The sequence below is a fragment of the Nicotiana sylvestris genome, chromosome 9 (assembly GCF_000393655.2).
Source record: "Nicotiana sylvestris chromosome 9, ASM39365v2, whole genome shotgun sequence".
Classification (NCBI taxonomy): domain Eukaryota; kingdom Viridiplantae; phylum Streptophyta; class Magnoliopsida; order Solanales; family Solanaceae; genus Nicotiana; species Nicotiana sylvestris.
This window is the reverse complement of record NC_091065.1, coordinates 179,598,210-179,612,660: the sequence shown is the minus strand read 5'-3', so window position 1 is coordinate 179,612,660 and position 14,451 is coordinate 179,598,210. Positions and strand designations below refer to the sequence as shown.

The 14,451-nt window shown below is 33.5% G+C and overlaps 1 protein-coding gene across 5 annotated transcripts; it reads left to right on the top strand.

Annotated features, from left to right (window-relative positions):
* The first annotated feature begins 1,026 nt into the window (after positions 1-1,026).
* On the top strand, positions 1,027-7,639 carry LOC104236726 (uncharacterized GPI-anchored protein At1g61900-like). Of its 5 annotated transcripts, none has more exons than XM_009790714.2 (8): positions 1,028-1,260; positions 3,120-3,284; positions 4,078-4,683; positions 4,947-5,192; positions 5,318-5,329; positions 6,040-6,183; positions 6,283-6,327; positions 7,214-7,639. In XM_009790714.2, the coding sequence occupies exons 3-8, from the start codon at positions 4,113-4,115 to the stop codon at positions 7,306-7,308; spliced, it is 1,113 nt and encodes a 370-aa protein (XP_009789016.1). In that variant the 5' UTR covers positions 1,028-1,260; positions 3,120-3,284; positions 4,078-4,112; the 3' UTR covers positions 7,309-7,639. The 5 variants fall into 5 exon arrangements, with proteins under 5 accessions (XP_070012146.1, XP_009789016.1, XP_009789017.1 ...); XM_009790715.2 differs by having other exon boundaries at positions 1,028-1,290; XM_009790713.2 differs by having other exon boundaries at positions 1,029-1,312.
* Positions 7,640-14,451: the final 6,812 nt, after the last annotated feature.

The following is a 14,451-nucleotide window of genomic DNA, read 5'->3' as shown; positions in this document are numbered from 1 at the left end:
CAGGTTTTCTTGAACCTATTAACTTTTGCATATACCCTATATTTGTACTAAAAATTCATTAAAAGTATAAGAATATTTAGCCTGGAACCCAGTTTGTTGGTCCAGTTATCATGTAGATTAACTTGAGATTGTTATAGAAACCCATAAACTTAAAATTCTGGATCCGCCTCTGCAGCGAGTATCTCTTTCGGCAGCTTAATTTATAAGACCAGATACAACACTCGTACATTTAAGATTTCTTATCTTAAAATAACTACTTGAAAATAATCCTAAGACTATGAATTAAAAGATTATCTCGGAGCTAACTAGAAGTACTAATGGCAATTTTTCAATCTGCATGCATTTTCACTTGATTAAGTGCTGAAAATCAAGGACAAAGCGCCACGTGTCCATACAACACAGACCACAAAAACTCAGAGAGAGAGAGAGAGAGAGAAGTTGACATCTCTCGTGCCTGGAGCGTGACTAAAAGAAAAGGCAAGTGATGGATTTAATGCTCACCAACAGTGCAGCCATTTCATTATCTCAGATTTCACACTGAAACTTAGGGGTCGTTTGGCTGGATACATTAAAGAAAAAATATTTCTCCGTTTGTTGAAAAATTGCAATGTGTATATAAGTAAAATATTACGTTTTAGAGGTATATAACATATATTGAACACTCTTTGTCAGGATTTTTTTCTTCACTTTTTTCAAATTTGAATACCATTGAAAAATTTACTAGCTTAGCCAGTCCCTAAAATATCTTAAAGCTTAAGAATATAGAGGGTATTTTTATAAATAACTAATTTTCTTAAAAATTATGCGATGCATTTTAACTTTTAATATATCATACTAAACAGTGAATAAGAAATAATCTCTGCATAGCTTATGTTTGCATGACTAACATATACATGATTAATTCCTGTATTAATACATCTTATTCAGCACTATTTTTATATACCCCGCCAAACGACCCCTTATTTATTGTTCTCTTGGGTCCATTAGTGGGGTCTTATACTAATTTGTACAGCTATTGTTGATTACTGCTTCTGTCCCCACACCACTTAAGAGCACCTCATTCATGGCTTCTCCCCAACTCACTCACCACTTTCTGCATTTTCCAGTGCTCACTTTGCTGTAAACTACAGTTATTTCTTAGCTGAAAATTCAAGATTTGCTATTAATTCTTGACCCTTTTGGCCCTTCTTGGATTTGCTTTTATTTTTGGATTCTCTTTTTGGGTCTTGAAGCAAAGGAAGGCATAAAATGAGAGGAGGGGTCAGTGGAAGTTTCAAACTTGAGCTTCTGGTTGTATTTATACTGCTGCTTTGTAGGTGTTTTATGCCCTTTTTGAGCTTTTCTTGGTTTATTTTGCTTATTTCTTGGATGATCTGTGAGTATAGTCTTGAAATTTACCAAATTTTGCTAAAAACCCAGCTGGGTTTTAATAAAGTTTACTGCTTTATGTTTATATTAAGTAACAAGAAAATATTGTTACTTGGGGATTTTTAATGTTCTCTTTGTATAGTTCTGATGGATTTAAGTTATATGTACCAACAATGTAAAGAGTTTTTACGCCATCAACTCAATTTTAACTGGCTATAGCAGGTTGTTACTCGAATAAATTACCATATCATACTTGCCAAAGATTTACCTATTGTTCTAAGTCAAATTAATCTGTGTAGCCAGTGACGAAGTCAGGAATTTCCCCCGGGTGTTCAAACTTGAAAGAAGTAAAAAGAAAAATCCCAGTGTTCAATATATGTTATATACCTCTAAAACCTAATATTTACCTACCAGAGTGTAGCTTCGCCCCTGTCTGTAGCGTAAAAAAGTTATACACTGACAATGCACAAAACTTAAACTCTTCCCTAATACTGTAGGATATGAGTTTTCCTTTAGGCCATGTTAAGGGTGTGAGTTGATATTTTTTACTTCAAAATTCTCTGTTTTTATGTTTTTTGTTAGATGGTCGTCTGTCAATTTGTATCAGCTAGATACTATATTGAGCTACTTTACCAAGATTTGATTGTCTATGAAGAACAATGTTTGTGTTTCTAAAATTTTTATTGTGAATGAGTAGCTGGAACTGTTTCATAGGATCACTGAAATTGGGATTAAGAAGGGGATACACTTTCTTCAAGAAGTCCGCATTTATGCTGTCATCCTTCCAAGATAAACCTCAATTGGATATATATGTGTGTGTGGGCTCGTGTCCTTTGATAAGTATTCTTTAGTAGTTTAGTTGTGTATTATGTTAATCTTATTAGCCATTTCAAAGAAAAATGTTAGAAGTATCTTATTTTATCCTCTGCGTCGGCTGGAGAACATATTCTGCTCGGAGACCTTGAATGTGATGTTCTCTTTCCTTTGCATCTCCTGCTGCTTGAATCAGTTATACTGTTGTAAATTTCTTTGATCTTAGGAAGTCAATTATTTAGATTCATAGGAATTCATACAACTTTGCATATGGACTATGGAGTGGTTTAAAGAAGGAGATGGTGATGTACAGTATTACTAGCTATGAAATAGTTTCATGAGCTAATCCTTGCTGAAGTGCGTGAGGTAGTGTTTTCCTGCGTATTTAGGTACCAAACTGAGCGAATCAAGAAAAAAAATACAGTTATAGAAATATTGGATTTCCCCAGATATACGAATTTCTATGTTTAAAATCTCAACATGGGGTCAATGAAGTGGGTTGAGAACCTGAGGTCTCGGGTTCAAATCCAGCAAAGACAAAAACACTGCATGATTTCTTCCCATCTGTCCAAGCATTGGTGGATAGAGTTACTTGGTACATTTTGCTGGTAGGAGGTAGCAGGTATCGTGTGGAATTAGTTGAGGTGCACGCAAGTTGGCCTGAACACCATGGTTTATCAAAAAAAAAAGACAAAATCTCAACACGTGGGCTTCAACAGACCAAGGATAATAAGTCACTTGTGCTATCTGCCGACCTGCGTTCTTTGAGCGACTATCTGATCTGCTGGTTTTAGTGGTCTTGGTTTAATACTTGATGTGGTGCATGCACATAATGGTGCTTGCACCGTTGATCCGTATATTTTTGTATACAAACTTTTGCTGGCTGTTTATTAGGAACCTGTGCTATTTCCAATCTCAGATGGATTTGTTATTTATAGGCTTCCAAGACTCCAGTTGCAGCGCGGGCTCTCTAATCAAGGACATAAAGGAGGATGAACTTTTGCCAGAGATCTCCCCCAATGCTGCTCCACAGCCCCTTCTTCCCCTTTTTGCACCTTCTCCATTGGCACCTTTCACAAACAGCACTTTACCCAAATTATCCGGTTTGTTTCAGAAACTAATTACTTTAAACTCTTTAGTCATTAGCTAGAATAAAGTTTTAAGAAGCATACCATTCTTCCTTATCAAAAAAAAGAAGCATACCATTCTTCCATTTTTTGGTGCAACTTGGAGTAATTAAAAGTATAAATACAAGTATGTTCCTCGGACTCCAATGAAATGTCGCCGGGTGCATGTCGGATCCTCCAAAAGTAGTGTATTTTTGAAGGATCCGACACAACTGCGGCAACATTTTGAAGAGTATGCACAAACATAGCACACAACAGTATGTCATTATATATTGATAGGAACAGTTTGCCAATATTATTTTATAAAGAGCTAGTCAGGGCAAAGCAGTATAACAATATGATCTAAACAAACTAATTAAACTTTTACAAGTAATTGTATACCTATATTATCTGTTTTTATAAGAAACGAATTTTATCAAACTCTTTTCGACTTAGCCAGAAAAATATCTTAAAAATGCCAAGACCACGTCCAAATATGCAGCAGCCTAGATTTGGAGAATAGGTTTAAATCCTAACTAGGACAAAAAAACACTAGGTGATTTCTTCCAATATGTGTAAGCTTTGGCGGGTAGAGTTACCCGATACTTGTGCTGGTGGGAGATTGCAGGTACTTGGTGGCATAATCGAGGTGCATGCAAGTTAGCCAAAACACCACCAATTATAAAAAGATACGAAGCAACATAGTTTTAGATAAAAGAATAGACCTTAGGTGGATCTTAGTTTTTCTCTATCCTCTGTCTTCTCTGACTTTTGCTCTCATTCTCTCCAGGACTCTGTACACTGAACTTTGATGCTGTGAAAAGTATGATGGCCGTGACATCAATAGATTGTGTAGCACCATTTGCACAGTATCTGGCTAATGTCATGTGTTGCCCTCAACTGGAAACAACTCTTGTTATTCTTATTGGGCAGTCTAGTAAAAAAACAAATATGCTTGCATTAAATGGGACCCTTGCAAAGCATTGCCTTTCAGATTTTCAGCAACTTTTGGTGAGCCAGGGTGCCAATGATACTTTGCAGCATATATGCTCTCTCCATCCGGCAAATCTTACCGAAGGTTCTTGCCCAGTCAAAGATGTTCGTGAGTTTGAGACGACTGTGGACTCGTCTAGCCTACTTGCTGCCTGTGGCAAGATCGATCTTGTGAATGAATGCTGTGAGCAAACTTGCCAAAATGCTATATCAGAAGCTGCTAAAAAACTTGCACTTAAAGCATATGATCTTTTAAGCATGGATGGATCTCATGTGCTGGCTGATCACACGACCAGAGTTAACGACTGTAAAAGGATTGTACACCGATGGTTGGCAAGTAAACTTGACCCTGCTGGAGCAAAAGATGTTCTTAGAGGACTTTCTAATTGCAAAAACAATAAAGGTGAGGATTACACACCAGTTCTGTTTCATAACGACCTTGACTTTCTCATTGCGTAGTCATTATTCATGAGATATATGCTTAAGTTGATAATGTAACGGGCATCATGCCACGAAACATAGGCATAGATCTGCAAAACGAATAGTTTTGGACATTCTCACCAAAACACTTGCTAAAGAAATTAGAGTCTGATTGCCGTTCTCACCTTCTATCTTTGCATTTCTGTATAGTTATAAATCTACTGATCCTTTTTTTCTTCCCTTTAGTGTGCCCTCTGGCTTTTCCTGGCATGAAAAATATTACAAAGGCTTGTGGGGATGGGATGAATAACCAAACAACATGCTGTAATACTGTTGAGAGGTATGTCTCTCACTTACAAAGGCAGAGCTTTGTCACCAACTTGCAAGCTTTGGATTGTGCTGCCTCACTTGGACTTAAGCTACAGAAAGCCAATGTTAGCAAAAATGTCTACAATCTTTGTCACATTAGCCTCAAGGATTTTTCCGTACAAGGTCAGTTTTTTATTTAGTAGCCAGTTGAAGCGTTGTGCAGTATACAGATGTGTTGAGCTGACGTCAAATTTTGATCTTGTCATGTTTGTGGCATATGGTATCTTCAAATGACTACACTACACCAGTTGCACCAGAAGGTAATCTACCTACTTTACCTGTTCGCAAATCCATTTCTAGACCTCTTTGCTTTTTTCCTTCTTTTTATTCGATAGTTTCATATCAGTTTACCTGCTTTGACAATTAAAACTCCACATAATGAGACATTGAATTTTCTATTATGACAAATGGATAGAGGTTGGTCGAGGTGCTTTGTTACATACAATATATTATGAACTAGACGAACAATGTCGGTGCCAGGATTTGAATTTTTTGGATTCTAAATTCTAGGATAGCAAAATAAGGTGTTAGTAACTGGGTTTTGAATTTAATTTTTGTACCTATATAGTAAATTCCTTAATACAATTATAGGATTTAGAGTAAAGCTATTGTCTTCGATCAAACCTGTGTATCGGCTTCTAGCTCCGCCCTTGGACTTTAGCTGTACGACAGAAGAACAATATATTAGATTGGTGGAAACTTTTGTACGTTGTCTAGTGAAGTGTGATGCCGCTTATAAATTGCTTACGGGAAGAAAACTATGTAGTTAGTTACTTAAAAAAAAAGTAATGTATTTACATGCTAATTTCCCTTTGCTAGATAAGGTGCTTGTGTACTGTAGGTCTCTGTCCTATCTTTACCTACTTTTTCTTTTTTATCTTAAATTTTTACAGCATCAATAAGTAATTATTTCCACAACTAGTTTGGGATTGTAGTAGTTAATAATTATTTGTTCTTTTTGTTGGAGTAGTTTCGGGGTGTCTTTTGCCTAGTTTACCGTCGGATGCAATACTGGACCAAAGTACGGGGATCAGCTTTGTTTGCGATTTAAATGACAACATTCCGGCTCCTTGGCCATCTATGTCTCAGTTACCAGCTTCATCATGCAATAAGTGTATGTCGGAACCATTCCTTCTTATTATGTTCAGTTTCCAGAATTTATCTTCTTATATGACTGGTCGCTGATGTACATCACGACTTCTTGCTTTTGCAGCTGTGAGAATTCCTGCACTTCCTGCTGTAGCATCGGGGCAAATCAGTAAGAACATGAACTTACTCATTTGTAATTTTTATTATATTGTAAATACGACAGTTCTTTTTTTCTTTTTCTTTCATCAGTATCAAGTTCTACCTCTCTAAATAAGGACAATACAGAAGAAAATTGAAAAACAGAAGCTAACTGTAAATAGCTTAATCTTGAAGGTTTATCTACATCTTCGTTTTTACGTCATATCTCCTGATAGAAAAGGTGAATCATAATTGGTAAAATGACTGGCATTTATTATTTGCATGACCAGTCGGAATAGTGGACGAAGGAGGTACAACTGTATAAAAAATTCTGATGTTGGATAGTTTTTACACAAACAATATGGCCTAACAGAACCTCTTCTACTTTAAGATCCAGCTAAACCAACAGGCCATGGCTCTTCCTTGTCTACAAAAGTGAGTGTTTATTAAATTCTCTTCTATAAATAATGATACCGCTTACGCAAAATCCAGCCTACGACACTTGGGGGGTGGGGGGGATGGGGTTGGGTTGAGGAGAAACCGGAAACCTTCATTCTTGAATTATTTTGATGGTAGTGTATATACTGACAGCTGACTACTGTCGTAAAAGAGGAAAACTAGAGCTAGTTTGAGGAAGTGGCAGAAACAGGAATTTCATCAAAGGTTCTCAAAAAATTGTTCTTTTATATATATATATATATATATATATATATGGATTTTTACGATGAGGATCTTGGGCTTTTGGTGAAAACATAGACTTTATAGCGTTAAAGAAAGCTGTTATTAGTTTAAGCAATCTACGTTTGTCTGAAACATATTCACCTGAATTTGGCTGCTGAAGTTTACTAAACAGAGATTATTTTCTGTTTAAGTTTAAGAGCTGTTCATTAATCTAAAATCTCTGGTTAATTTGTCAGGTAAAGGATTGAATATGTGGTCACATATGCTACTGATGGCGTCGATGATATTGGGAATCTGCTGTATATCTAATGCTGCCATTCTTGCTTACTAGCTGTATTTTGTGGAAGCACATTTTGACCAGAAAGAAAATTGTCCAAAATTACAGTTCTATGAAGGTCTCTGATTGACATCAAAACTTAAAATGTACAGATGCAGGAAAATCATGCACCTGAGTGAAAATCCAACTCAGAGATGATACCAAGATCAACTTCGCGACGAAATTTTTATTCCCTTTCTTTGGGCAATAAGAAAGTTTTGTGAAAAATATTACACAGTAGGTTCAGTTTCATGTAATTATTTCCACTTGACAAACTTTGCCTTTATGTATTTGGAATTCCTGAGAAAGCATTATGTTAACCAATGCATTGGGCAGGTTTCTATGAGTTAGTTTTTAAGGTTGCAATGGTCTTTTCCATATATATATTTTTTTGATGGTGGTATCTGTCCAGTGCATCTCAATTATTTTAATCGTGATACCTGCTATCTCTTACCAGCAAATGTGCCGGATAAATTTATCTACCAAAGCTTAAGTGAATGAGAAAAATATCATTATGTTGTGTGGTTATTATCATTCTATTTTTGTCACTTTTTTCTTGGGCCTGCAATTAGCAGATTGAGCAAAAATGACATCAGGTAGCCACTCTAAAGGGTTGCTATTTAGGAATTAGCAAGTGCGTTTTGAATTTTAGTTTTGCAGTTCAAATTTTCAGCACAAAACTTTTTTGTCTTGAAGTTAACATTTTTAGTTTAAAGTTTCAGAACAAAATAAGTAGTGACTAATCTTTAAATAACATCCATGAGAATGGTTATACGTGTATTTGCCTCGCAAATTGTGCGCTCATGAGGTTTGTTTTGAAGTAATAGCCTGTTTGGCCAAGCTTTTTTTTTTGGGCCAAAAGCACTTTTGGCCAAAAATTGAGGTGTTTGGCCAAGCTTTTGGAAGGAAAAAAATATTTTTGAGGAGAAACACTTTTGAGAAAAATACACTTAGAAATAGTTTTCAAAAGCTTGGCCAAACACTAATTCCTGCTCAAAAGTGCTTTTCTAATTAATTAGCCAAACACAAATTACTTCTCACCAAAAACATATTTTTTAAAAGTACTTTTGAGAAAAACACTTCTCAAAATAAGCAGAAATTTGACCAAACAGGCTATAAGTCTGATTTTTCCTAGTCTAGGATACAAGGTATCTTTTAGGCTCTTTTTTTTCTGGGTATGTTTCTTGAGCGTAAATACTTATTCACCCTCGATGTAATTATAAGAATTGCAAATTAAAGTGGGATTCTTATAACATAACTATGATTGTGTGAAAAATGGTTTATATGCCAGGGTATATGTCTTGCATTATAATATTTGGCGTACATATCGAGTGTGAATATTTTTTTCATCTCTCAGTTTTTTTTTTTTTTTTTTGGTAATATTCGGGTAAGCAGAGTAGACCCTTCATAACTCACCATTAACTCATCTTTTGGATATATTAGCTAGTTGCATTAATTTATTATTAAAAAATAATGATAATCACTAAGCCTCTCCATTTTATTTTTCAAGTTAGCCCCATTTTTATGGTATGATTGATTACAGTTGTGTGCGTAATGATTTTTGTCTCTACTGCCAGTGGACGGTCATGCGATAAATTAATTATAGAATAAGGTATATATCTTGATAAACTCGTATGATAATGTAGCTTGATGAATGAGAAAGTCCTAGATTTACAAAACGCATATACATTTTATGATTTTGATTGGAAAATAAAACATGTCATTAATTTTGGCATACTTCCTAATATTGTGTGTATTAAACTAAATAAACTAATAATTAGGACACTTACCATGAAGTGCAATCTTGTTTTCATGCTAATTCCACAGATAATGATGGAGGAGTAGTATATTGTGCGTGTCTTTTAGTAGCTTGTTTTAAATATAATAATGGCTATTGAAATCAAGGAATACTATAAATATAGAGTTGAATAGTCGATGAAAAAAAGAGAGTATATGATTATTCCACTTTTACACGGTATCCAAAAGACATCCATCATCATGAGAAACAGCGACAACAATAGAAATTTAAGCGTTTGAAGAAATTTGCTTATTAAACTTATATAGCAGTGGACAGAAGCGATTCGGGATTCAAATTTAATGGGTTTAGCTTTAAAGATTTTTAATATAATTTGTTGTACTGTTAAATTATGGGTTTAAATATAATATTTTATTTAGATTCTAGTATATTTTTACGTATAAATTTATACGTATAAGTAAAAGTTTGAGTTCTTAAAAATGATAAATATTGATAATGAAATTGACACATATATAAAGAAATTTATTCATTTAATTCATGACCTTTTCTAATAATATTTATTTAAGTAACAAATTAAGTTAACGTATACAAAAAAATTTATTAGTAATTTGAAATTTGTATATCTTATGAATATTGCTTTTGTCTTAATAACCATGTATATTATGATTCGTTATGTAGTAATCAATAAAAATGGACAATTAAGTTGATAATTTTATCATAATATTATAATTGATTTCAAAATTATAATTATTAGGAAAAATAATTAAATATCAATGTTATCCTATTTGAAATTTATTTTTAAGGGTAAAAAGGTTTATTAATATTTCGCTCTAGGCTATGTTCTTCAAAAGTTATGTATTCTTGCTAAAATTGAAAAGTTGAATATATAGAATTAGAATATTTATCAATTTCAAAATTTAAAATTTTTATTTTATATTCAAATATAACTTTTAGTAAGTATACTTACATATTGAGATTAGGTACACACGCAATGCGCGTACTATGAATTTTACCAAATAATACAGACTCCTAACTAAAAAGGAAATTGTGTGTGCGATTTAAGCAAAAAATTTAACCAAAAAGATCTCCTAAACCTAAAAGATATTAACTACAAAATAAACAAATGTAATACTCCAACATAGGGGCGAAAATTTAGGCTAGGCAGAATTTTTTTAACTACAAAAAAAGGTCTCCAAAACCTTAAAGCTTTTAACTACTCCAACGTACGTAAGGAGTAGAACGAATAAGAAAAAATTTAGGCGGAATTTTATTAACTTTCCTAGACTGTTAATAATAGGAGAATAATTAAATAGCTATTCCTAAATTATAGGAGAATTAATTAAATAATTATTTCTAAATATTAATGAAATACTCAAATTACTATTTTATCTAATGTGAACTTTATATTTTAAAGGGTAAAAAAAGGCGAAGTATATTTCGCTAAAGGACTTCGTGCTTTTAATATAGTATAGATATAGATTATGATTACATAATAAAAGTATATATGTGTAATTGATTACATAACAGTCTAATTTAAATACGGTGTATAGATAGAATTTCTCCACACATGTATGATACAAGTTTGAACTTACATAATTATGGGAGCCACGTTTTTCTCTTTATTATTATTATTTTTTTTTTTTGTCTTTGTCTTTGTTTGTTTGTTTGTTTTTGTTTTTGTTTTTGACCTAGTTATACTAACTCTTGAAAGTCTAAAATTTTTGCTTAGGCTAAAAAGAAAAGAAAATAATGCAAACTATTGGAAAACTAATTCAAAGTTATAGTAGGAAATCTTAGTTATTTAGGATTTGCTTTATTTAATTTATGTCTAAATAAGATTTGTAGTTAGAATAAATATAGGAATAGGCTTTCCTGTTTCTAGTTGAAATAGGTTTTATACTATTATAAATAGAGGTATTGATAGCTTATTTTATGTGTGGAGATTTGTGAGAATTGTAGAGAGCTTTCAGAGAGTTTTAATAAAATATTTTCCTTCAAATTGGTATTAGAGCTTCTACATTGGGAGAGAATCAAGTAGTTTCCGCTGCCGGCGGGCGGCGCTAGCTAATGTGTGCTGCCCGTCTGGCCAAAGTATATGTTGGCAAAATTATAGATAGTTGTCAACAGAATTAGACTATTCGATGAAAAGTTTCAAAACAGATTCAAAAAAAAATAAGTTTAAAGAGGTGCAAACAAATATGGCACAAGAGGAAGAAACTCTTCTCTAAAAGTTGGAGAGAGGTTTAAAAAAATTGGGAGTTAGGACTGGTGCTTCAACAAAATTGGGTGTTGGTGATAAAGTGCATCAACAGTTGGTGACAAAGTTCATCAACGTGAGTTGGAGACAGATGCTTCAACAAAATTGGGTGTTGGTGACAAAGTGCATCAATGGTTGGTGACAAAGTGCATCAACGTGAGTTGGAGACAGATGCTTCAACAAAATTGGGTGTTGGTGACAAAGTGTATCAACGTGAGTTGAAGACAGGTGCTTCAACAAAATTTGAGTGTTAGTGACAAAGTGCATCAACATGAGTTGGAGAGAAGTTTTTCAAAAATTGAGGGGTGGAGACATGTGCTTCATCAAAAGTGAAAGTTGGAGAGAAGTGCTCCAACATAACTGCAAAACGAACAAGTCAGGCGTATACAACTTTGAATTACGGGAGAATATTGAAAAACTAATTCAAAGTTGTAGTATGAAACCTTAGTTATTTAGAATTTGGTTTATTTAATTCATGTCTAAATAAGATTTGCTATTAGAATAAATATAGGAATAGACTTTCCTATTTCTAGTTGAAATAGGATTCATACTATTATAAATAGGGGTATTGATATATTATTTTATGTGTGGAGATTTGTGAGAATTGTAGAGAGCTTTCAGAGAGTTTTAATAAAATATTTCCTCGGAAAACTAATTCAAAGTTCTAGTAGGAAACCTTAGTTATTTAGAATTTGGTTTATTTAATTCATGTCTAAATAGGATTTGCTGTTAGAATAAATATAGGAATAGACTTTCCTATTTCTAGTTGAAATAGGATTCATATTATTATAAATAGGGATATTGATAGATTATTTTATGTGTAGAGATTTGTGAGAATTGGAGAGAGCTTTCAGAGAGTTTTAATAAAATATTTCCTCGAAAAACTAATTCAAAGTTCTAGTAGGAAACCTTAGTTATTTAGAATTTGGTTTATTTAATTCATGTCTAAATAGGATTTGCTGTTAGAATAAATATAGGAATAGACTTTCCTATTTCTAGTTGAAATATGTTTCATACTATTATAAATAGGGGTATTGATAGCTTATTTTATGTGTGGAGATTTATGAGAATTGTAGAGAGCTTTCAGAGAGTTTTAATAAAATATTTTCCTTCAAATTGGTATCAGAGCTTCTACGATCTTGGGAGAGAATCAAGTAGCTTCCGCTACCGGCGGGCGGTACTTGCCAATGGGTGCCGCCCGTCTGGCCAAAAAAATATGTTGGCAAAATCATAGATAGTTGTCGACAAAATTAGGTTATTCAATTAAAAGTTCGATGACAGATTCAAAAAAAAAAAACAAGTTTAAAGAGATGCAACAAATATGACACAAGATGAAGAAACTCTTCACTAAAAGTTGGAGAGGTTTAAAAAAGTTGGAAGTTGATTATGTGTTTCAACAAAATTGAGTGTTGGTGACAAAGTGCATCAACGGGTGTTGAAGACAGGTGCTTCAACAAAATTGGGTGTTGGTGATAATGTGCATCAACGGTTGGTGACAAAGTGCATCAAAGTGAGTTGGAGACAAGTGCTTCAACAAAATTGGGTTGGTGACAAAGTGCATCAACATGAGTTGGAGAGAGGGGCTTCAACAAAATTGGGTGTTGATTACAAAGTGCATCAACAGTTGGTGACAAAGTACATCAACTGAGTTGGAGGCAAGTGTTTCAACAAAAATTGAGGAATGGAGACATGTGTTTCATCAAAAGTGAAAGTTGGAGAGAGAAGTACTCCAACATAACTGCTGCATACGGCAAGTCAGATATATACAACTTTAAATTACGGGAGAATATTGGAAAACTAATTCAAAGTTGTAATAGGAAATCTTAGTTATTTAGAATTTGGTTTATTTAATTTATGTCTAAATAGGATTTGCAGTTAGAATAAATATAGGAATATGCTTTCCTGTTTCTAGTTGAAATAGGTTTTATACTATTATAAATAGATGTATTGATAGCTTATTTTATATGTGGAGATTTGTGAGAATTGTAGAGAGCTTTCAGAGAGTTTTAATAAAATATTTTCCTTCACAAACGAATCACCTTGTCCTTAATTATTGTATTGTCACGACACCAAATAAGGCTCAAGTGCACATTATTCATTTTCAGTGATATTATTTAGAGAATAATCAGTACTTATTTTGTCCTGAAATTTTAAACTAAATTTTTTAGTTTTGGAACAACTCAGGACATTTTGTCCTGAAAAATTAAAATTTAGGACGCACTGACTACTTCTTAAATAGCAGCACTTTAGAACGGCTATCTGGTAAAAATAACACGGTATAGCCAGTTTTCGGACTGGTCATTCAAAAATATCCAGCATTTACAAAGTCAATGAAAAATAGCCACTATTTTGCTGCAACAGAGACCGGTACAACATAATATACTGGAGTTCGGTGCACCTATGTATGAACTCGAGCATATTATGCTGGACCGGTATACTTTGTTGACTGCAATATAATATACTGGAGACTAGAGCACCGGTGCTCCAAACTCCAGTATATTATACGGGACAATTATACTTGTTGGACTCCAGTATATTATGCTGGAGTTCTAGTGTACTTATGCTGGAACTCCATCATATTATGCTGGAGTTCTAGCATACTTATCCTGGACCTCCAGTACAATATGTTGGAGTTCAAGCATACTTATGCTGGAACTCCAGTATAATATACTGACGTATTTTTCGGGTTTTGAATAGTATTTTCGCTCAGATTTATCTTTACATGAAAAGTGGCTAAATTTCGATTACTTTTGAAACTGAGCTATTTTTAAACGACCAGTTGTAAATCTGGCTATTTTTGAATTTCTCCCGGCTATCTGGTGTCATTTCTACCGCGAAATAACAAGGTATTTTCACCAAATTCTTGATTTTCCGAATTTGCTAAACACGAAGAAAAGCAAACGGGAAAACACCAATCAATCATAATTGTTGAAAATTGATATTGAAAAGAAAATGAAGAAACAAATTAAGACAATTTCTTCTTTGCATTGTAAAGTTTTAGTTTCACAAAGAGTAGTGATAACCCTTTACATATAAATGTAGGTGTATATCATGTCTCACCATTCTCTTGTGAATAGTGTAAACTGAAAACATAGAGAAAAATAAAGAAGGAATTTTAAATTTTTTTTTCCTCTTAGGGGAAAAT

What these genes read in the sequence shown, in the direction of transcription:
- LOC104236726 (XM_009790713.2), top strand. Translation starts at nt 1,249, where the DNA reads ATGAGAGGAGGGGTCAGTGGAAGTTTCAAACTTGAGCTTCTGGTTGTA. An exon ending in TAATTGCAAAAACAATAAAG is followed by an intron (nt 4,684 to 4,946) that starts GTGAGGATTACA and finishes TCTTCCCTTTAG; the next exon opens with TGTGCCCTCTGGCTTTTCCT. An exon ending in TGTAGCATCGGGGCAAATCA is followed by an intron (nt 6,328 to 7,213) that starts GTAAGAACATGA and finishes TTAATTTGTCAG; the next exon opens with GTAAAGGATTGAATATGTGG.